Source organism: Alosa alosa, chromosome 9 (assembly GCF_017589495.1).
Source record: "Alosa alosa isolate M-15738 ecotype Scorff River chromosome 9, AALO_Geno_1.1, whole genome shotgun sequence".
Taxonomy (NCBI): domain Eukaryota; kingdom Metazoa; phylum Chordata; class Actinopteri; order Clupeiformes; family Clupeidae; genus Alosa; species Alosa alosa.
In genome coordinates this window covers 4211586-4236608 of record NC_063197.1, presented here as the reverse complement: position 1 = coordinate 4236608, position 25023 = coordinate 4211586, and the positions used below count along the sequence as shown (strand labels likewise).

The 25023-nt window shown below is 42.0% G+C and overlaps 1 protein-coding gene across 1 annotated transcript in view; it reads left to right on the top strand.

The window, feature by feature from the left end:
- The first annotated feature begins 899 nt into the window (after positions 1-899).
- The window catches only part of jak1 (Janus kinase 1), a 44050-nt gene continuing 19926 nt past the window's right edge, over positions 900-25023 (top strand). Inside the window, exons 1-7 of the mRNA XM_048252432.1 lie at positions 900-1167; positions 11207-11415; positions 12387-12510; positions 18979-19135; positions 19973-20136; positions 20343-20688; positions 22979-23161. Coding sequence (XP_048108389.1) covers positions 11214-11415; positions 12387-12510; positions 18979-19135; positions 19973-20136; positions 20343-20688; positions 22979-23161 — 1176 coding nt within the window. The 5' untranslated portion in view covers positions 900-1167; positions 11207-11213. The remainder of the gene's footprint in view (positions 1168-11206; positions 11416-12386; positions 12511-18978; positions 19136-19972; positions 20137-20342; positions 20689-22978; positions 23162-25023) is intronic.

Genomic DNA, 25023 nt, shown 5'->3' with positions numbered 1-25023 from the left:
TGTTGTGGTTAAAGCAACACCAAAGAGTTTTTTATACCTTAAAATAATGTTTCCAAAATCGTTTAAGTGGTTCATCAACTCCTAACAGGGTGAACGGCAATTCTGCATTCGCTTCGCGGCCCTCTATGGACCCTTTCAAGAGAGTTCCATTATCAGCATCATAGTTGGCCCCACAAGACTTCCGTTTTAACATTCCATATGTTATCTTAATACAGAGGAAGTAGATTGGGGCCCAAATAGAACGTTCAAGCATTGTTTTTGTTTTTATTGTTTAAAGGGTCTTGGGACCGCACTATGTAAGTTTGCCAGATCGGGTAGCGGACCTGTAGTTCGATGGAATGAGAAGAAACTACAAATTTGACTTGCATCTGATGTCGCAATACATAGTACTTTTATAAGTCATGCAAAGTATTCTACCTTGTCTGTGGACATCCGCAAAGCCTGTGCTGGATAAACAAATAGCATGCGTGCGACAGAGGGAACATTCGTTGGTGTTGCTTTAAGTCATTAGATGACATAGGCTACCTAGCCTAGGGTAGGCCTACTTAATATGCACATCTGGCAGTAATAGGCAAAATGTAGGGTATCATACCCTACCATCTACTATTTAGCCTGATAAAATACAGGAAAACTGTGTGTGTGTGTTTGTGTGTGTGTGAGAGAGAGATTTTCAGAGGTGTATTAACAAAGAATAGCACAACAGCAATCAAAGGATATGGATAAATGATCAATTCATTTGCAGGAACACTTGGAGAGCCCGGGACCATCAATCCATAGTAGTGTAAGGGTTAAATTGGTTTCACTTGATTGCAAGGCCAACAAACCAATCAGCGACGCGCAAGAACACCACTGCAGGCGTCTTTTCGGGAATCTGATCGTGGTTTGAGAGGAAAGGTTAACGACGTCAGAGATTATTAGGTCCTGGTGGTGGCAGCTGAGACTTTCAGCAAAGAGCAGACTCATAACAACATTTTCGGGACTCTAACTGAGGAACATTCCCTTGATATTTATTGGTTATCCTAAACCAATTCTTATCGATTTAAATAATTTAGGTTCAAGTGACAATAACGTTAACCTTAACCAGTTCCGACATATGAAATGAACGGATATACGGAAGTAACTAGCTGCCTGCATAGCTAGCTAACATTAGCTAGCTTCTCTTGAGAGGTAAGTGGATAACTTTAGCTTTATTCTCCCAAGGTAATTTCACGTTAACGTTGAATAAATCTTCATTAGCTAGGTAATTTGGCTGTTAGTAACTAACGTTAAGTCAGTGCAGTTAGCCTGCTTTTGGAAGAAAGGCTAACATTACCATAACTTAAGACGTTTTACATCAGACCAGACTAATGTTAAAACCGCTTTCCAGAAAGTGATTTGCCAGGTTTTCCAAGCTGGAAAAAGCTTTGAAAGTGTGACAGCTATTCGGTTGGCAATGGCATTCAGGATGTATTGAGTCGTTTTGTGTAACGTTAACCAAGCTAACGTTAACTAACGTCGGCGGAATGAAACGAGCTTGGCAATGGTGAACATCAACGTTAACGTTGAGTTAACGTTGAAAAAAGGTGGTTGTGCCACCGACGAAATAATATAAATATATTTAATGTTACCGTGGATCTATCATTCACATTAAAAAGATTATTACTAACGTTATTGATTATTATTTTATTGTAATTATTAAGTTGGTGTTGAAGTTATTCAGTTCACATCAACACGGTGTTAATATGACGCCCATGGTAAACAGCTTCCGTTAATTATATATAGCTTCAATGCTACCCGCATTGAAATGACATTTTTACTAATCGAGCTATTAGTCTATTTTTTTCTTGCAAGATTAAGTGTGCCCATTAACCATTTGCAGTGCCAGTTACTTTAACGTTAGTTAGTTAGAAGGACTCTGTAACGTCAACGAAGTAAGATTTGATGTCCTCTCTCTACGCCGACCAACTTATTAACCAATTGCGTCTCTAGCGCAATTATAGGTTTGCTGGCGTTATCTTTTTAATGTGTTTTTTTTTTTTTTTTTTTCTTTCCAGGCAACTGCAAAAGTTTGTGGAAATCATAGCACCATTCTCTGAGTAATGACTATTATTGTTTTTGATTACTTGCTGAAAAAGAATGGGTAAAATCAAATGCAATAGGTTTATGTGAAATATGGTGCATGTGTCACACGTCCCCGACATAAGAGCTATTCCCTAGGCATTGACAATGGATGTTTCAAAGAACAATCAGCAGTCTTTAGGCTAACTAACGCCTATCAGTCAGTCACAAATAAGTTGATTATTACGCTTGTGTAGCAGTCTTTCTGTGATGTTGATGTTACCCTGTTGCCTTGCTGAGGACACGTATTTAGAAATATGAATGATGTCTGGCAGGCCTTCTTTTGAAGTTAAAGTGTTAATCTTATGCAAGGTGTGTTTATAGTGTAGCCAATGCGATTCAAACTCTTCTGCTTTGTTGTGTTACATTTTTGGTACTTATTTTTTTCTCCCAAGAAGGGTAGTTGCTCTATACAAGTGCACCAGGGTGATTTTTACTTCTTCCCTCTTCTGGTTGTGGTTGTTGCTGGTGCTGCAATTGCTTATGTTGTTGTTGTTGTTGTTGCTGTTGCTGTTGTTGCTGTAATCTTAGTGTATTTGAGGGCCTCTTCACTGTGTTTATTATGGTGTGTTTTTTAAATGTGAAACACACCTTAAAGTCTTTTCTTTCAGCCCTGTTGACTATTTTAGATCTTTTGTTTTGTTTTTTAGCAAAGACGTTTGTAAATGAGAAAGGGATGACAACAGGACAAACCCATGTTGGTATTTTAACTCTGAGATTAACTGATAACACAATACACAAACTACTTTAAAATGTTTAGCAACTGATGAACGACACAGTTGCATACACAAAGCCATATCTATAAGTAGTCTAAGAACAATTTGTTGAAAATAAATGTGTAGATCCATTGTAATGCTTAAGCCTAGCCATATTGCAAACTAACATGCGCACTGGTAACTCTGCAACTTAATTAAACTGTTAATAAACCACTGTTGCAGTATTGCAATGTAAACACATTTGACTGAAAGAAAAAAAAGGTTAATTTCCCTGAATTTTGCATTTTCTGCCTGTTAAGCCTAGTTTTGCACATGCTTATCCTGTCAACAAACCTTACAACAGAAAATTACACCAAAGGAGACACTTTTGCAAACAGTTTTTTTGCAAGAAAATACTGAATGAGTTTATGGACAAACGGTGTGGTTGGGGAAAAATGAGAATTTTCAAACATGTCTTACTCAAGAGTACAAGTAGAGCTGCACGGTTTGGGGAAAATGTCTAATTGTCATTTTTAATGTCAATGAATAGATTTGGTTTAATATTCCATGTGTCTTTAATTTGTGCTTCCGCTGATTGGTGAGCACGCCCAGTGCACAAGAAGAGCACCGACTGTGAAGCTCACCAATCAGAATTTTTGTACCCATCACATACTACGCAAACCCACCAACCAGAAGATGCGTAGTCAATAGACCTCTCCAGAATAAGTCCCGCCTCCGTAACTTCCGTATCCATCCAACTTCCGGCCGTCAAATGTCTATGTGAAATAACATGGCGTTTCGAAAGATCGTACCTGTCAAACTCTGTAGGTGACAAAGTAGAAAAAGCTGGTGGGCCGATTTTTTGATTGTCGGTGCCGTTTAAGTAGTAAACGATTACTAATGCTAACCGGGAGCTAGTGTTGATGTACGCGGACGGAGGAGGGCGTTAGATCTTGCTCACAACCCAGTCACAACGTGATGGTCATTTTCACGTGTGATTCATGCGTGGTTTCAGTGGTCTATAAATGTAAATCGTTTGCAAGGTTCAGCCTCTTTTCAACATGACTTAACTTTGGTTTGACTGTGCGAGTTTGTTGGCTGTTATTGAGATATTTGAAAAAGAAAGAAATTGCCGACGAAGACACTAAAGACATGACGATGAGATTTTTTTTCACGAATAACAGATCATGATAAGCAGACTAGGAATCAGAGGCTGAATCGTATTGAGTCAATAGCTTTATTTTGCATGACCTTGATCAGAACAGTAATGTTATCAGAATGTATTAACAACCTATCAAACATGATGATTTCACGTGGGGTTAGTGCCACCTCCGTAGACAGGCTCTGGTGTCTATCAAACTATGAAACATTGCCGTTGCTGCGTTGCTGCCGTTGCTATGCAACCTTGACTGGGGGAGTCGCGGCGTCTGAAGCGTGCGTTAGCTTAGTGCTTCTTACTGATATATTTCTACTTTAACGGCACCGACAATCAAAAAACCCAGTGGAAACTAGATGGCAGAAGTGTGTAGGCCAATCGGCCCACCATTTTTTTCTACTTCGCCACCTACAGATGTTTTACTGGTATGATATTTCGAAACGCCATGTTATTTCCCATAGACATTCGACGCCCGAAAGTTGGATGGATACAGAAGTTACGGAGGCGGGACTTATTCTGGAGAAGATAGAGAGCAGAAGTCACGCCCTTCTACTTCCGGTCCATCTTTCAAAAAAATATGAACGGGAGTTAATGGAGAGATAACAATTATTTTTTGATCCAGTTTGTATTGTGCCACGAATTTCACATATGATGTGTGTGAATTTAAAAGATAATTTTTCACGTCAAGAAAGTACTGTTGTTCGATAGACTTCAAAAGTTATGTTGGTTTTGTGCGAATCTGCTCAGTGAACTACATCTCGCCTCGAGCGATGTGCGTCACTTAACGTAATGATAATGATAAGATTAGCTGTTATGCTAGTTAACGGTTGCATCTTGCTGCCTGCTATGTCACTTAACAGTATCTAATGTACAGTCTTTGGACGAATACAACTTACCTGATGTGTTTAATCTTCTGACTCATGGTATTTTCATCTGCAAGGAAAGCCCAATTAAGACCTGTTGCTGGTATTCTTGTACAATCTAGTGTGGCTGTGAATGAGCTAACGTCACTTTACAACGACAAAATTGTCTTTAAAATTGACAAACATCATATGGGTAATTCAAGGCACAAGTCAACCGGGACCAGAAAATAATTTATTTTTCGCCATAGACTGGCGTTCAAAATTTTTTGAAAGATAGGTCCCATGGAGGCAAACGGAAGGGGCGGGACTTCGGCTCTATTGAATCAATATAAAAGCCAAAAAAGACAGAATTAACTAAGATTATTTGTAGCTTTTACGATTGGGTATTGCATTGGTTCATATTGCGATTGCGTTTGCTATTGCGATAATTGAGCAGCCCTAAGTACAAGAAATAGGCATAGGTCTAATTCAATTTTTTTCTTGTAGATGGTGTATTCTGGCTGATCTCTTGTTTGAGTTCTGTTTGGATTAGCCTACATATGGACACAATATAGCATCTATGGGAGGTTACATTTAGATGTCTAGGCTAGTGCCTTTATTCACAGTCTATAAACAGGGATGATCTTTGTTTTGCTAGCAGCAAGTAAACAAGATATTCCTTTCAGCCAAATTAGATGATATTCTTAGTCAGTTGGTAACTGTATGCCGTAGGTCTATAGTGTATGACTGACTATTTTCAAGGAAAATGGTCATGTAGAAAGTGATGGCTGACTGATTGAGTGTCTCAGTGTCGATCGACCCACACTACCACTCCCAGTAATGTTTATGGAAAGGCTGCAATATTTCTACTATGCTCCTAAAAGTGGTGTATTTTGTAGAAGATTTTGCTCACAGTAAAGTGTTAGGAGGACTGTGGTCAGGGGAAGACTGGGTTAGATGACAACTGAGTGTAGAACCACGCTAATCTAGATAATGATGAATTAAGCTAGCATTCACGTTTAAAGCATTCAGTAGCCTAAAGAAAGCTTGAATCAGTCGACTGTCATTTGTTTTCATTAAAGGATCGGTAGGCCTACAGAATATTCTAAATAGGCTAGTTTACTTTCACAGTGACAGAAATGTCACTTCTACTGCAACACATAAGTTATGTTAATGTTAAATTCTAAAGCATGTTAAATTCTAAAGCATACAAGTTAGCTAGTGACAGGAAGGTTTAGGGGAAAAAGAGAACAAACTCTGTGTAACCTACCTGATTCTGGAGTCGATGTTCAGTATTTGGCCTATAATTTAGCCTATAATATTTGGCATTTTTGAATCCATGATAATAAAACAACATCTATCATTTCCTATCGCCAACAGATCCCAGTATTGCAACGATTCGCATTGTTCGAAATTTTGTAGTATCGAAAAGAATCAAATCGTTGGCTTAAAGAATCAATATTGTATTGAATTGTGAAGGAACTTGTGATTTACACCCCTAGTTAGCAGTACTAGCCTAGTCTTTTGACTTGACTGTTCACATGCTCCATTGTGGCTACACTACACTACTGAAATCAGATTATTGGGAATAACATATGACATACTTTGTGAAATGTATGGTTTTATTGGGGTTAGTAAACCTAATATTGGTGTGAAATCACTGAAGTTGCGTGTTAGCATTCTCCAAAGAAACTTGTGGTACTTGAGGCTATATATTTTATCAGTGTATTTCCTGGCAGTCAAACCCATGACTCTGAGTGTATTGTCATCTTAGTATGCCAGTTCAGCAATGTAAACACACACTAGAAGTAGGCTAACCTGCCTGCCACTTTCTTATTTTAAGCATAACAGCATCAGCATTCAGCACAAACTTTGACATTTACTCGCACTATTTAGTTATTGTCACTCTCACTGTAATATAACATCTTTGGTGTCCATGGATACATAAGGCCAGAGGTGGAAAGTAACGAAATACATTTACTCACGTTACTGTATTGAGTAGTTTTTCTGTGTATTTTGTATTTTTTAAGTAGTTTATAAAATCGGTATTTTAAATTTTACTTGATTACATTTTGAGTGAAGTATTGAACTTCGCTACATAAAAAATCCCATCCGTTACTTGAGTAAAAAAAAAAAAGTTAAGACTAACGAAAACAGAAAGGGAGAGAAAAGAAATCGCACCCTAAACCACTAGCCTAGTGATAATGATCAGCATGTAGCCTACATCAGGACATCAAGCTGGCGCCATGCAGTCTTTCTGAAAGGGATGGAGCTGGAGCTGGATCACGAGATGCATCAGATTACATGTGTAGCCTAACCTATGAAAGTGTATTTTCCGCTATTTCAATGGGTTGTCTCAGTTCGTTTTAGCACTAATGATAGCTGTGATATTCAAGCAAACACCATGGGATTTAGGTGTTTTTTTGACGTTTGTGCTCACCTTTCTTTGGAAAAGAAGTTTATTAGCAGTTGTTTCCCCTCATTTTGATGTCTCTCTTTTTAGTAACCTGACTTGGCTTTCTTGGAGAAAACATTGCACCAGCAGCACAACAATTAGCGGTCCACTACTAGCGATGCTCAACTAAATAAACAAAAGATAGACTACCTTATGAATCGTGCAGGCGGACTAAACCATTTAGCTCTTTAACAAGGGAGAGTGACCTTAGACAGTTTTCACTATGTTTTGTATACAAAATCCAGTCAGTCAAACTTTAAATTTCGTCTGACATTCATTTTGACATTTAATTTGGAAGTTAAAATATTCAGGTAAAATAAATATATGGTGGACATATACATATACATATTTTTTTTTTTTCAGTAATTAGCTTAAATTTCCAGTGAGTCTATTCGAAATTTTCACCACACATTATATTAACACACGTATAAAAAATCCAAACATAAGAGTTATGTGTATTAAAGTGGAATGACACAGGAAAAAAGTACTGAACGGATTTCTTCAATACTTTGTGGAAAAGCCTTTGTTTGTAAAGACAGCTTCAAGACATTTCCTGTATGACAAAACGTATTAGTCACAGTATCAGGTGTGATTTTGGCCCATTGTTCTAAACAGATTCCAGGGGTCCCTCTTGTGAATCCTGATCTTTAGTTACTTCCAGAACTGTTTAATTGAATTTAATTGAATTGGCTGCCTTCATCCTTTCTGGAGCTTACTCCGAAAGTGGTCCTTGGCTTTTTTGGAATTGACTATCCTTCTGACTCCCTGGTCAGAAATATTATGAGGAGATCCTGCATGGCAGTGATGTTTCTTCCACTTGCAGATAATGGCTCCCATGCTGCTTACTGAAGATTCTGAAGTTTTGAAATGCATCTGTAACCAGTTTCATTGATATGTTTTGCAACAATAAGGTTGCAAAGGTCTTGGGAGAGCTTTTTGCTTTTATCCATCATGAAATGTTTCTTGTGTGACACCTTGGTAATGAAAAACCTTTTATAGCCCATCAATATACTAACCAAGCTTATATTAATTTGCACAGATAGAAAGGATAACTACTCTAACTACTTACAGATTCCAGCTCGTTCCTTCCCTTTCCTTGCCTTAGTGCTTTTTCTTAGCTTGTTCAATACTTTTTCCCTGTGTTATTCCACTTCATTACACATGACTCTACTTATGGAGTTGTTTGGATTTTTTATGTGTGGATTACCTGAGTTATTACTAATGCCTGGTGAAAATGTTGTACCCCCCGTATTCCACTTTTCATGGGCCCTCTCCTCCATTGGGGCCCTATACTTCCCACTCTCCCCCCCAGTTCGACGCCCTTTAATCTGCTGAACCTTCTGCTTGTTTCCAAATATAAAAAAACAACTCAACATTGGCCTCCCTGCCTCAGCTGCCTGTGAGGGGCTTTTCAGTTGGATTACTGTTCACTGCAAAGCGACGCAAGGATGAGTGCAACTAACTTTGAAAATCAACTACTGCTCAAACTTAAAGGAGAACTCCGGTGATTTTTCACATAGATCTCCATTTCTCAACGTCACCGAGTGCTGTCGGTATGAACAAAACTGAAACAATCGGTTTTACCTAGCTCGAGTTGCTGCAGCTACAGCGCTACACACTGGGAGCATGAACATGGCTGCCTTAGCTGCTGGCTGCAGCAACTCGAGCTAGGACCAAAGTCCTTTTCAGGCAAGTACCTCCACTCGGCGGCCATATTGCAACACTTTTTGGGCACTTATCGTGCATCTATTTCGGCAGAAATGCGTGTGCGTAAGGCTTCACAACACCAATCTTGCTCCAGCAGCGAGATCACAACAGATGATTGGCACGATGTCTTCACAGCACACCACATGATTGGCTCAATGTATTTTACAACACACCACATGATTGGCTCAATGTACTCACATGTCAACGTTTTGCCGCGGAAGGGTTGTGATATTTGTAGACAACTGACTAACCCCATGCTTTACTATGGAGGATTTTTTGAGTGCTGTATCTCCTCATTAGAAAGTCTCTGGTAAAACTGGTTGTTCTAAAACCCCCCCCCCCCCCAAAAAAAAAAAAAGTAACTAAGTAACTTTTACTTAAAGTACATTTTAAATGAACTACTTTTTACTTTTACTTAAGTACATTTTCAGATCGGTATTTTAACTTGTACTTGAGTAATGTTTCATCAAGGTATTGGTACTTTTACTTGAGTACGATATTTTCGTACTTTTTCCACCTCTGCATAAGGCTAGCTGTTAAAGTCCCTGTCATCTCCACATATTCAGTTTGAAGTGGTGGACTAGACTGGTACAACTGCTTCCGTTGGCATCTAGGCTTTAGATGGAGCTCTATACGTGTGATGCTTGTTCTGGTTTCCACAGAGGATAAATAATCAGATCTTTTTAGTTTTACTTTTAATTAGAAATAAACATAGGCTGGTGATTCAGATGCACACCTCATGTTGTGAATGTACAGCAAGATATTGTCCTAAAATAGAAATTGAAAAAGACTGGTTTTAGCAATACTGTATCCTTTTCTCCTGGGGCTGTCTAATGACTGACTGTTAGGATTGGATTGGCACTTTGTCAGTATGAGGAGACTTCCTCGGTAACTTGGTGAACTCAGCTGTGGCTTAGTGCTTAGATGAGTCAAGCATGTAATAACTGGATGTGACGGAAAGGCTCAAATTCCATGTAACACCACATCAGGTCTGCACTGAGAAGGGTTTTGAAATAATACACCAAAAAAAGAAATAAAAATGTGAAGTCATTTTTTCCACTGCATTAGTCAGCACAGATAGCAAATTACACTTCCTTTCAGCCTAGTAGCTTAGTGGACTGAGGTAAGCTTAGTATTTGTATTTCAGTTAGGATAGAGTAGAGATGTGTTATCATTCATTTTGCTATGAATGTCACACGACTGTGTAGGATGGAAACTAATGCAGTTCCGTTGAATACTGATTTGTGATTAGTAGTGGTGGCAGTCATTAGAAATGGCCTGAAGATTTACACACACAGCTGTAAATAGTCACATTTGTTCCTGTTCAGTCTGTTTGAGCCCCTAATGTCTGACCACGCATGGAGCCAGTCAGGGGCTGTGGGAGTGCAGGGGGGACCGTGGATGTTTGTGTGCAACTGTGCGTACATGTCAGGGAAGTTTCCATTAAGCATCCACTGAGAGTCAGAGTACGCAGTGACCCTAAGTGGAAGGCCCTGCTGAGTCTCTCTTTCAAACACACACACACACCAGTATGCCAGTGATTATGGCTGTGATGAAACAGACTCTGCAGGTGAGCTGGGACAGCAGGAGAGGAGCGCAGGGAAGCTCTGAGGAGTGATGGTCTGTTTGGGATGCAGAGGACAGCACAGCCCACACCCCCACCAGCACAGGAGCAGTGTAGTCAGGGCCCACCACCAGTCCCCCAGAGAGGACACAAGGGCAGGGGAGAGGACATGGGATGGAGTGAAGGAAAGGGAAGGCCTGAAGGATAGACGATGAGAAAAAAAGGGAAGGATGGACAGAAAACATGTGTCAATGATGAAAGAGAGAGGGTTCAAGGAGAAAGGAATGGGCCATGAGATGCATAGTCTGTGGTCCAGTGATCCCAGTAGGGAGGTAACTGTGGTGAGATAATGGAGTGACTCATGAGTTGGTCACAGAGTGGAGAGTCCCAGGCTTATCCATGCATGCACACGCACACACACACATGCACATGCACACACACACACACACACACACACACACACACACACACAGTGGGCAGCTCTGCGGGGTCCATGGCTGGTCTCTGAGTCACACACTTCACGTCACATACTGTACAAGCCCTCTTGTGTAAATACATAACCAACTAAGAAAACCATCTAACAGCAAGCCCAGTGTGCCAGATCACTGAATACATGATTCAGTGATAAAAGGACAAATACCAGTACTCCCTCTCTATAGACTTTCTTCTTCTTGTGCTCTCTTTATTCAGAGTCTGGATGCCAGAATTAACAGGAGGCATGGAGCTGGGGAGGCAACTGTGTGGTAAGATGCGGCGGAACCGGCGTGCTGACCAGGCCATCACAGCGCTGCAGAAGGGCCTGGAGGTGCACTTCTACCAGCCGGACACCCACCAGCTGGAGTACCTCAAAGACTCGTACGTGGCCGAGGACATCTGTGTAGAGGCAGCCAGGAGATGCCGTAAGTTCATTGATATTGTCAACAAACACTCGTTCTAATGAGTGGAGCATATATTTGAAAAGGCAGTGGAGTTAGTCCACAGACAGTTTCATATCTCCTCTCTGTGCTCCAGGCTGAACTTTTAGACAGCAGTCCTCCAAATGTCCAGACCCCTGGTTTTCCAAAATCCTCAATCCTCATCCTCAAATGGGGAAGCCAGTGTCCATTTTGGCTGTGTGTGAAAGATTCTTTGAAATAGATGGTGCTGGTTTTGGCTTGGGGGAGGTACAACAATGTAGTTAGCTCTACGAAACACTGGGCTCCTATGTTCTTTAAAACTAGAGACTTATGGGAATGCCCCCCACATTAGTGCTAACACACACACGCACACACACACACAAAGAAATACTTACACCCTCCCTGCAGTGAGAAACCAGCAGGTGTTTGGTAACACACAGCAGCTTGGGTCCAGTGCCAACACTGGAATTTACATCTACCAGAGGCCAGGACTAAGTGGGCCAGCACAGCTGTGGGTGGTGGAGAGGGTGGCTGCCGAACAGGACCAGATACATGTGTGAAGTCACTCAGAGCTGTCTTAGACAACAGAAAGTGTGTTAGACACTCAGAGCTGTGTTAGACAACAGAAAGTGTGTTAGACAGTCAGAGCTGTGTTAGACAACAGAAAGTGTCAGAACCGATGTAGTAAGGCACTTTGTTCTTAAATGCCACAAAATGATCCATTTGCACGAAAGCAATTCTGCAGGACATGCACGCAAGATTGAAGTGAAATTGGAGTCCACACGTGGTGCCAGCGTCTTCCCGACTTATATTGATGATGCGGCCCTGTGACCTGAGTCTTAAATAAAACTTGAAACGCAACGCTTTTTTTTAAAGGAACAGTTCTGTTTTGTGTCCGACTGTAATCCCAGATCTGTCAGCAAAGTGAAGAAAGTCAACGTGCGTCGGCTGACATGCTCCACCTTCTCTTGCAGGAATCTCGCCGCTGTGTCACAACCTTTTTGCGCTGTATGAGGAGGGCCGCGACCTGTGGTACCCACCCAATCACATCTTCAAGATCACAGAGGACACCTGCATCAAGCTGCACTACCGCATGAGGTAAGCCCAGCCCAAGATGGCAGAGCGCTGAATCCATTCAAGTCCTGTCTGCTCTCTTAGACAGTATTGAGGTTTTTATAAAATTTTACATTGGAACCTAGCCTGGGAATACCCATACGAACTTTCGGCAAATTTGGGATCTGGCCAAGAAGCCATTGAAGGCCATTTCCAATGTCTCTAAAACACGGGCACGCAAATGCAATCACTAATCCGGCATGGACGTATATTTCTTTGGAATTGAATAAACTGCATTTTAAACCTCAATTTACGAGATTGCTACACTTCTGAAATGTTTTGCTAAGAGTTTAATGCACCAATTGAAAAGTTTTATTTTACTGTTAGTTACGCCCCTGCTGGAGGTCGTAAGTCAATGAACCTTCCCAGACCCACTCTCAGTTACTACTGAGAAGGGTCTGGTGTCAACCAGGCTACTTGGAACCATTTCTACACAAGGAATCTTCTGATCGCAGAAAGCGGTCTTTAAAACTGAGAATCATGTAGAAAGCTTACAATCATGCAACCCTAAAGGGGTTTTGTCTAGAAAAAAACTGTGTCAAACACCAGTGCAAGATTTTGTAGGTGGCTCGCTTAGTGTTGTGTTGTGTTGGCCAGTGAGAAGATGGCTTGGAATGGTGTTGTTTACGTGAGTGAAAGCCACAGTCAGGGCTGCAGAGTTCCACGTAGCTGGTGTTGTGTTTGATTGGCTGATCATTGCAGATTTCCCACTGACTGGCCTTAGCTGGCTTTCTTCTGAAAGCTCTGGTGTCATGTGACTAAGGCAGAAGTGATTTGCAGCGCGGTCACATAAAGTGTCATATTTTTCTCTGAGCTTGTTCTCCTGTGGGCTGTCAACTCTCGTGTGACTCAAAAATCCTCACCATACATTAACTACTTGCTATATTAATCCCCAAAGGTAAATAGCAGAAACACCATCTCTTTCTGTGGATGGTATTCTGGTCTGTTTTTTTGGGGTGGAAAGAAACTTTTTAAAAAATCCATAATGTAACTTCTAGTTTCACTTGTATTTCTGTTGGTACAATAATGACTTATCTGAATATCTCTGATAAGTTTATAGGTATCTGTGCATTGAATAATTGTTCATATTTGTCATTGAATAACTTGGCTTTAGCTCACATTTACACTGTTGCGTGCAGGTTGCTGTGTTGTTGGCTCCATATTGCACTGTATAATTGAATGTAAAATAAAAAGCTGATAACATTAATAAATGTGGTCTTATATGCACATGAAGGTGGTGTGTTTCCCCTTTAAAGTTTGTGAATCCCCTTTACAAAATGGCCACTACTCAGTGGGAATCCCCCGTCATTTCACCAGTGAAATGTAACCTTTCCAACACCAACAGTACGGCCAGTAGATAGGCCTAATGCTGAACAGAAAACTGTCTGCAAAACTGCATGTTGTTTTGTTCCAGCTCCTGTCCAGCACTGAAGGGGGAAGGAAAAGAGATGTTGCATAAGGACAAGAAACAAAAGGGAGAATCTAGGCCAACTTCCCCATCAGTGCGTGTCTTTTGCTCACAACAAAAGGGGGAGGGGGGTGAAGTGAACGTTGTAATCAAATGAGGGTTCGAGACGCGACCTGTTGATTTGCAAGTTGCGTACCTGTTGTGCGAACAAACAGGTTATGGTCAACCTTTACACTCCCGTTCTTCCTCTGTGGTGAAGAACACCTTTTTTCGGCTCTCTACAGAAGCTTCCTGTTTACTATGCTTCTGCTCTCCGTGGCAAAAGGGGCGTTGTAGGTTGGGCTGGTAACCGCCTGCAGCATGGCCCTTTGTTTACATGCATCTGCTGGCGATATTATTGCCGCCAAGGCAGTTGTGTGTCAGTTTGTTCGGGTCATGCGTGGCTGAATGCAAATCTTGATGTTTTCCAGATGGCAACTAAAATAGTTGCCAGTGCTCCTAAATTTTCTTTCCCCTGTCACCAGAAGAACACATTTCGCATCATTATTTGACACGTATTCTACATTAGTTTATTTGTCTGATTGCCCAGGACAAGTGTGCTTAGAGTGTAGTGTTGTAAAATGTAGATTGTGGCATTTTGTTTAGCTTGCATCATAGTTTCATCAAAGCTGTGTACCGGGTCACAATGTCATCTTTCTTTGCTCCTGAGAGAAGTAAACACCTCTAACCTGTATTTACTCAGCTCCTGAAGTTTGATAGATGCTTGATAAACTTTCTTTCATGTGAGAATTACCATTTACGATGCTACTGTAGACCATCACTATCCATGTCAAGCACCCGTATTGAGTCCCTGATATGTCTATTGCATGATTGAACCTAAAACAAATGACAAAGTGATCGCGGAACGACTGTCCCTTTCACATAGACCGAGGCGGAACGGCGGGACAAAGTGTCTCGCCAAATTTACTACCAAGCCCCCTAGACATTTTGCCGAGTTTTTTCGTTCCGGCACCAGTGTGAATGGGTCAAGGCGGAAAGGGGAATCTGGGCGGGCATTTTGATGGTATTTCCAGCCCACCACAGGAGATTGCAAATCAATTTGATCAAAAGCAGCAATAGCAGAGACACCACATTATGTCAATCTATAAATTCACAAAGTCTCCAGTCATTCAATGCCTGCTAGAGTTGACTGTAGCTTCGAATGCAATTAGTTGCCATAATAGCCTATCATAAAATCCAGCGAAAAAACAAAGCATGAACTCATGAGCGTCTGTCTGCCCTATATGTATATCCTCTGATTGTAATGCTTACAGATATCTAGGCAATATTTGTAACATATGTTTTGTATTTGGCCTGTTATAAAATCATGTAGATCTATTGAACAATTTAAACACATTAGGAACCGCAAAGTTGGAGACATGCATAAAGACATTGCTGCAAATTTAAAACCGGATTACTCTGGAATGGCTAACTGTACAGGGGCATGCTTTACACCTTTGTGTTCGGTAAGGTCTGCTGTTTATTCTGATATATGGTTTGTCATGTGTTAAGGTAAAGTTCGCCACCAAGATGAATGGGTAGGGAGACGGGCGCAAAAATATGATTAGATTAAAGTTACTTTTCTCGCAAACCGTTTACCACAACAACTAACCACTAACATCGTTTAAAAGCTGAGAAAAAGCTCTTTCGTGTGATACATGTGATGTCTGTGATGAATAGGCTACTTCGCAAGTAGTTCAGCAAATTTGGGTGGGACAGAATACCTTTACAGAGCCGCAGCTCTGGCCAAATCGGCGTTCTGGCTCACATTGTGCTTATGTCGCAATTTCCGATGGCCTAGAGAAAAGACAGCTATGGTAACCTAATAGTTAGGATTTGCTTTGCCTACACTGCTGTTTGGTTGTCCCAAACTTTGAGATGATCCATACTTGCATTAACTGAATCTTATCAACCCGAACTGCTATGTTCCAAACAGAGTGACAGGATGCAATGCCTAATAATCTCACTGCCTTCGGCATAACAGTGCGCCTAGGCCTACTGTTACACACCTGAAAAATATTAAGCTGCTGTTTTCTTTTCATGACTAGCACTAGGCCTACGCTTAAATGCAGGGGCGTAGATTTGCGTGGGGACCGAAGGACGTGTCCACACCAATGTCAAATTAAGACTGAAATGTCCCCACCAATATTCAGGTTGAAATGGGGGAAAAAGCGCTCACATGCGCTAAACAAAGAGTTAAATCATTTCTCACTTCAGTGCTGTGGATCATCTCGTACAGATCTTGTAATGTGCAGTAGCCTATAAGGGTAAATCGCGCTGATTTGAAGTTACCCATAATAACTACCAGTGCCGCAGTCTCCTGCGCAGCATGCAGCGCTTCAGCTTTACTTCACAAGCCGCTGTTGTTGCAGGCAGCTCACTGCGCCGGGATTAGTGTGTGCTTCACCTCACTGTGTGTACACTGTGTGCTGAGTGTGTTTCACTAATTCACGGATTGGGATAAATGCAGAGACCAAATTTCCCTCACGGGATCAAAAGAGTATATATACTTATACTTATACTTAGCTAGCCACTATTTGCTGTGATAAACAGTTTGTGAGAAAAATAACTTCTAGATTTAATAATTATTCTCTGCGCCCATCTCCACATCCATTCGTCTCGGTGGAATATCGTAGGTCTACACACTCTTCACGCAACACATGACAAACCATATATCAGAATAAACAGCAGACATTACCGAACACAACGGTGTAATGCATTCTCGTGTATAGTTAGCTGTTCCAGAGTAATCCAGTTTTGAAATAAATTGTAGCAAAATTCAACATGGTCTTTCGGCTTTAAGCATTTCTTAAAACTGATCTGTGCTTACATCGCCTAGATATCTGTAAATATTAGAATCAGAGAATATACAGGCAGCTCACGGTTAAGAGTTTGTCAATGTAGCCTTAATGATTTCTTTTCACAAAATGCTAAGCATGCATGTATTTAAGGTTCTTAAAACTAAGCTGTGCTTAAATGGGACAATGATTTCATAACAGACCAAATAGAAAATAAATGTCAAATATAGCCTGCATATCTATACATATTAAAATCAGATTATGTAGGCTACACAGTATAGTTAGATCAAGTTGGACAGTAGCATATCTTAATCAGGGATAGTAGTTGGACAGTAGCACATTTTAATAATTTTATATATTTATAGTGGCTGGTGAAAGAGTTGAGTTTGGTGGTGATGGTGGTGGTGGGGGGGGGTGGGGTTTAGTGTGTCCCCACCAAAGCTCAAACCAAACCTACGCCCTTGCTTAAATGATATATGACTGAATGGAACGTTGTGTTTTTAAGCGCCAAAACTGCTTATCACATCGTGTGACAAAGTTTACACCAATCATCATCTTCTAATGTATCCTTATGTTGAGATGTCCATTCTCTTTGCCCTAGGCTATCATTTGTGCGCGAAGTATGTTTTAATTAAGACAATACACAAGCTTGTTGTAATATTGAATGATTTCATGAATAAATTGTACGCACAGTGCGTACAGGATTACGGCTGGCGGCGCCACTGACCAAGGCCACAGTAGCCTGTGAACCTCTGATTTTCAAAGGGGAATCACGGCGAAACGCAAGGAGCAACTGTTCTCTTCCCTTCCAAATTACTTTTTATTGTTTGAAGACAGCTATCGCAAGAATCTAACATTCTAACAGCAAAGCAAATGCAAGCTAACTAAAGTGCAGTCGGTTCTCCCGCCATGGTTTTTGAAATCACACATCTGCTGTATCTGAAGCCCCACGCATAATAAGTATGACTATCACTCTACACGCCCCCTGTTGCACGTCACAATTTAATTTACTATAGCTGATCCTGCCTCCTGGCTCCCTAAAATGCCGCATCATGTGAACAGATCAGCAGGCCGGCAAATTTTCTCAAAAATACACATACAGTACTGGCAGAGTGGCTAGAAGAGAGTTCTACAGTGCAAGAACTACTAAAGAGGAAGTTGTCACCCACCTTTATCGAGTGCTCTATTACACAATTTGTCATGGCGCAGCTAAAACCCTTTGGTGGGGCCCTCACAAGGGTTCAACACATTCTTAAGCAGTTGCACAAAGCTGAGAAATCTTGGCTTGCTGAGGTTAGTGAGCACACAAAAATGTTTTTTTTAGCGAAAGAAAGTTTATTGCACAAAACCAAATCGTGGATCTGTTTTTATAACTGAGCCTGCCGAGTGCCTGAAGCCCAGCTTTCCCCCTCCACCAGTGAGTGCTAAGGCGTTGGAATAGCTCATGGTCAGCCGTCACTGCAAATTACAGTTAGATTAGGTTTTCTGATATGACGGTTTCCTTCTGTTGCGAGGGTTGAGCCAGTAAGAACAGCATGCACGGTGTGGCTGCAGTCTTCTTCTGTCCATAAGGGTGCACTTTCATTACAGTCAACAGCCAAGCACTGTTCTACACAGTTGCTTTGGAAACAAGAGCAGGAGAGAAAGGAACAAGAGCAGGGAGCATGGAGCGTCCGTCTCATGAGGGATTTTGCAGGGGTTGAAAAGATCTTTGGGGTTTCTACATCACCTCTAGATAACCTGTTTGATACACATCTCAAATGTAAAGACTTTATTTCCTCATACTCTGACTTGCTTAGCACCAGTACATGCCCTACCCCTATGACCACATTCTGAGGTTCAAAGAACATGCATGGACTCCACCTCCAAATACAAGTGCAAGAGAAAACCGACACAAGCAAAAGTTTTGCATGGTGGTTTGCCACTGTTTTGCATTGTAAAGCTGATATCAGCACACAACACATTGACAGTTTAACCTCCCTGGTGATCCAAGAAACAAAGGGATGCAAATGTGGTATGTAAACCCAACAGCAATGGCAATGAAATGCTATACTACTATTGCGTATTTTGCATTTACGTGACACATATTGACATTGGACATGTTTGCGCACATACTGCATGTGTGCATGGATATTTACACACACACACACACACACAAACACCCACACACACATAGACACTGAATCTTCTGTCCCCGTCTCACCTCAGGTTCTACTTCACCAACTGGCATGGCACGAGTGAGACGGAGTCGCCCGTCTGGCGCCACACTCTCAGCAAACAACATAGGGGGGGTGTGGGCACGCAGAGGGGCTCGGAGGGCACTCCGCTGCTGGATGCTGCCTCACTGGACTACCTGTTTTCCCAGGTCAGTCACACACACACACATACACACACAGTCATGCACTCAGACATGTATCCACATATTCATCTGTCCTTTGTTTGTCTGTTCGCCAACAGAAATGAGCTCAAATGTTGATCATTCATAGGAAATGTTACTGTTGACTTTTGATTGTGGCAGTACAGAAGCACAGCCCCATGTTTCCCATTGACTCTCAGCAAGCACCTGACACAGTGCCACTATCCAGATCTAGCCTGCATTGTTCCAATACTGTGCAAAAGTCTTAGGCCATCATGTGTTGTACTTGTGTTGTTTTAGAAATGTGAAGGTGGCCTAGGACTTTTCCACAGTACTGTTTGTAATGCCACTAATCTATCCAGCTTGTACGCTTCCCAACACCATGCAGCAGGGTATGCAGCCCTCACATGAACATAAACTAACATTAAGGAAATTTCAAATCTTTCCGAAGGCAAATCCTTAGAATTCCAAAACATGAATGTCAAACTTTATGTTGGATTAACTAGGTTCAATAAGTAATATGGAAATAGGCACTTCAGGAATGGAAATCCAACGCAGGCTGCATACTTCAGTGTGTTGGGCCTGATGCAGCTGATTTTTCAGGAACACAGAAGTCAGAACTCCTTCCCTAAACAGTTCCTCTGTCTGGTTGGGGTGGCTCGGCCTGAACCTAAACAACATCAAAGCTGTCCTGTTTTCCCTTCCAGTCTACTTCTCTTTTGTATGTCCCTGTTTGATGTGAGGAGAGTGATTTGCGTTTTGTAGAATGGGAGAATTTGTTTTCCTGTGCATGTGTTTGTGTCTGTGTAATTGCATGTGTTTGTTCACGTGTGTCTGTTTCCTTAGGGCCAATATGACTTTCTGAAAGGGCTGGCGCCATTGCGCGTCCACCAGAGTGACGCGGAGCTGCACGAGATTGAGAACGAGTGTTTGGGCATGGCCGTACTCGCCATCACACACTATGCCAAGAGCAAAGATCTGCCCCTGCCCGGTGTTGCTGCCGAGATCAGGTAACTCACGTGGGCCATGCCCATATGCCCCCTTTCACATACCACACGCCTGTGTGTGTGTGTGGCTATCAGTTAACACTGTTGGTTGTCCACCTTATTTCCTGACCTCCATGGTTTCTCTACGTTATGTGGCATGCTTGTCCAGAATGTCCACTCTTTGAAGTGTTTCATTTTTTCATTTTTTTTTTTTTTTCTGTGCCCTGCAGCTACAAGCGCTTCATCCCAGAGGAGCTGAACCGCACCATCAAGCAGCGCAACATCCTGACGCGCATGCGCATCAACAACGTCTTCAAGAACTTCCTCAACGAGTTCAACTGCAAGACCATTCAAGACAGTAACATCTCGCTGTACGACCTGAAGGTGAAGTACCTGTCCACGCTGGAGACGCTGACCAGGGGCCTGGGCTGCGAGACGCTGGAGCCCAGGACACTGCGCCTGTCCGGGGAGAACGAGAGCGCGCTGCGCTCGCCCAGCTCTGGAGACGATGGCCAGGGCTACGAGGTCCAGGTGTCTGGGACCGTAGGGATATCCTGGAGGAAAAAACCCATCGGAGTGAGTGACTCCATCAAAACTCTTCTTGTGTGTCTTCCTTCCCAATCAATTCCATAGGCATAATGTGCATGGACATATTTTAGTTATGGATATAATATATTTTAGGCTTATGTGAAATAGCTGATCAGATGTTTGAGAATTGGTCTCATGTAGTGATGCACCGATGTGAAAATTGTGGCCGATACCGATAACCGATATTAATTTTGCTGTTATGGCCGATACCGATATTTACCGATGTCGATATATCTGTATAGAAAACACATTCTTATGATAATCAAATAAAGAGCTATTTTCCAAAATAGAATATATCTGTATTATTTTATATCCTGATATAAAAAGAGAGAATACTGAATGTCTGATATTTATGACAGCACTTTATGCAGATTAGCCTATAGGTATGGCACACTATAGGCCTACTATTTATATTACAACTCTCCCTCTTTAATTCAGCTGTGTGGTTGAAGCCTGGAAATATTGTAAACAAAGTACCATAGTAGCATAGTTGGCTAGCTTGTCATAGTCTACTGATTGGACTGTTCAGTTTCCCCATGTGTGTTTAAGTTTAAAGGTAATACTTGTTTTCCTTGGTACAGGCACTTTTGGGAAACATTGGTATTGAGATGATCAGTCAACTTGAAACCAAGAGTTTTAAACAAATATGTGCAGTATGCTAATGTTGCTAAGCAGATTTAATAGTAATTTAGCTAGTCGTCTTCTATGAGTCCTTGCTTTCCACGATTGTAATGTTTTATTTGGATTGCGTTGGCCGAGTCGCGCGTGTCCATTGAGTGAGCGAGAGAGAGCGGGGCAAAGAGAGGAGTGTTGTAAAATGGTGTTGCGGCTCCTTTAAGAGAGCTCCGTGTGTGTGTGTGTGTGTGTGTGTGTGTGTGTGGGAAGCTGGGAAGGAGGGAGATAGAGTGAGGAAGTGTATGGATGCGACTGGAGCAGAGAGTGTGGAAGTTCAAGTTGGAGTCTGTACACAGTGTGAGCGGTGTTACTGTCGAAATAAAACTCCATAAAAGTTCAGCTCGTGTATTTTGCTCATCAGAAATGGGACCGTGACCCCGGCGTTATTCTATCTTATAACATCGGCCCTCGAATAGCGAATCTCCCTGCGTTTCTGACTACGGTCTGAAACAAAGCAGGAAAGGTTAACAGGGGGGTTATACTGTTTGGTAAAGTCTACAATGAAAGCAACGTAGGCTACCGCCAAGTAAAGCGGGAGATGTGTGTTGTTTCTGCGGCCGCGTAAGCTGCAAAGCACTGCTAGACACTAGAAAGGGTGTGTCGGTTCTGCCTTTTCACACCGCGACACAGGTTTGTGGATATGAGTGTTGCGATTTCAGTTTTGAATCGCATATCGTTACAGCCCTATTAAATTCCTATTACGACCATATAACTACATTCTGCCTGATACACAGTTATATTTAGCCTACGAGAGATGTAGTGCTAGGCGTGACATGACATGCAAGCCAGCCATCAACTTGACTGCAAGCAATGCGAGCAGCGCAATACAACACAACGTTTTGAAATAACTTTTGTCAGATGCCCAGTGTCGTCTTTCTGTCAGTCTTGTTGCCCTGCTATTTTAAATAAGAAATATGATGCAATAGAAAGTCATATTTAATGGATTCAGTGTAGACAGATAACACGCTTGGATCGCTACACACACGTCAAATACACAGGAATGATTATCGGCCTGTTCACATCGGCCCTATTTTGACATCGGACCGATACCGATGTGTAAAAAAATGACCATATCGGCCGATATTATATCGGCGGCCGATATATCGTGCATCACTAGTCTCATGCAGTGACTGTAGCAGAGTTTTGGGGAAGTGAAGGTGGTTTAGCAGTAGCTCTAGGTAGGTATAGTTTTGTAGGCTGACCTAAAAGTCGGTATCAGCTACACTTCCTATAAATGCTAACTTTCTGATTAAAAGAGAGATTGAGTCACTCAGAGCAAGTTTGAGCCTGAGTGAGGTAGCTCTGTCAGTAAGTCAGCACCTCTATGGGCCTTTCCCACTTCTTTACCTCTGCTGTATTTCCTGCTACCTTACAAACTCATCCAGGTCCCAGGCCAGTCTTTGTAAATCACATGAAAACCCTCAGAGGATTTTCAGACTTCTTAAAATGGATGGCCCTGACGTACTTTCAGGTGAACTATAAGTGAAGGGGTTCCCCCTGACTGAGAAAAGTACTTACTCAGTGCTTATTCAGCTCTGTACACAATGAGTTTGACATTTTGGAGGGTGAATCTCCTGATATGCTTTTGTGTTGTCCCAATTAGTCTGTGAACAATCCCACGAAAGATAAGTACAAGTCCAAGAAGACGAAGGACAGCACCAAGAAGAACGACAAGAATAAAGAGGCTGACGAAGGCTGGACTCTCTTTTCGGACTTTCATGACATCACACACATCGTCATCAAAGAGTCCACAGTCACCATCTACAGACAGGACAACAGGAGAATGGTAATACATTTAATGATCTCATCAGACCTGGGAAGAGATATAGATAGATATAGCATTATTGTAATTTCCTATGCATTGCATATACAAAACAAAATTGCGTTTCTCAAAACGCACCTCTTTGACAGAGATAGTATAAAAAGGCAAAAGTCTGGAAGCCTGTAAAAAAAAAAAAACATTTTAAAATGTTAAATATAATTAAAAAAAAAGTCATTTCACTTTACAGTGTGTATGCATGTTTTGTTAAGCTAATATGGCTATCCTGTTATGCATTAGGGAGATGGTATGGCCCACAGGGAGGACTGTTTTTGTGACAACTTGGTTGCAAGTGAAGTGAATGATTGATTAAATAATACCAGTTTTACTACTGTGAGATTAGAATGCAAGCCTCAGGTGTGCTATTGCAAAGGTAGGACATTCTTGAAACAGGATTATATAAAAGAGGGAGGGAATTGTGTGGAAGGCTCTGGGGAGCTTTAAGCCTTCACAGAAGCGTGACCTTTTCAAAGTGACTCCTTTCAAAGGAGTTAGCAAGAAACACAGTGCTACTCTCCGGTGATGTAGATGGTATTGTTATGGTACGGTTCAGAGAATGGTATTCTCTCTGGTCCGTGGTTCAGTGAAGAGAAGGAAAGGGACTTGCTAGAGTTCTGTGATACATTAACACAAGACCCAATAAAGCTCTATAGGGTCTTGAGTGGTGCAGTATGTTGTTTATTATCCCCAATAAAACCTTTACTTCTAAGCAAAATATAATAAACTCATAAGCAATTCATGAAGTTTCAGCGACACGAGAACTTGTGGATGTGATTCTGCCGTGGCAGCAGCATTGTAATAGGTGTTATACTATGAAGATACATATTGCTGCATTTCTGAAGTTTTGGGGTGGTTTGTCATTTGTGAAAGTAGGAGACTGTACACCAGAGCGTTAAGCTTGGGAGAGTTGTGGCGTTTACCCTTTTGGCTCATGAGGCATGCAGAGCGGCCTAATACCAGGGATGTCTCCGTGTGGTTGATCCCAGTGCAACCCAGCACGCTGCATACACATTACACTCTTGAAGATCCAGTTGAAGGCAGCTGTATGTGCAATTGCACATGTGTGTATGTGTGTGTGTGTGTGTGTGTGTGTTATTATTGTGTCGCGTGTGTGTGTGTGTGTGTAGCGTCTTGGCGTGTGTGTGTGTGTGCGTGTGTGTGTGTGTGTGTGTGTGTATGCGTGTGTGTGTGTGTGTGTGTGTGTGTGTGTGTGTGTGTGTGTGTGTGTGTGTGTGTGTGTGTGTGTGTGTGTGTGTGTGTGCGTGTGTGTGTGTGTGTGTGCTGCGTGTGTATGCGCATGCGTGCGTTTGTGCCACTTCTAAGTGGCATGTACGTGCCTGAGAGAGGAGGTCCGGTTGCGTGAGGACTGATTTGAGAACTGGCGAGGTTGTTTGGTGAGTGTGTAGAACCTCTCAGGATGTGTGTGTGTGTGTGGGGGGGGGTCAGGAAGAGCGAGTTGACCGCATGATTGGTGTTGGAGGACCAGAGGCCTGGCAGTAGGCTGGCCAGATGGTGCCTGCTGCTGTTTCAAGTCCTCTGGGGGTAATAAAGGAAGAGGAAGAAGAGGTCCTGACTTTTGCTGCTGATTCTGACTCCACTGCAGCTCTGGGAACTCTTTGTGTTGTCGCCCAGACACTGGAACATTTCTCACTGACCGACCTGCTTTCTGTTGATCTCTCTCCCTATTGTACACTCTCTCTCTCTCTCTCTCTCTAACTCTCTCTCTCTCACTCACTCTCTCTCTCTCTCAAATTCAAATTCAAATATGCTTTATTGGCAGGGCTCCAGAGTGCGACCAATTTGGTTGCATATGCGACCTAATTTTTCAA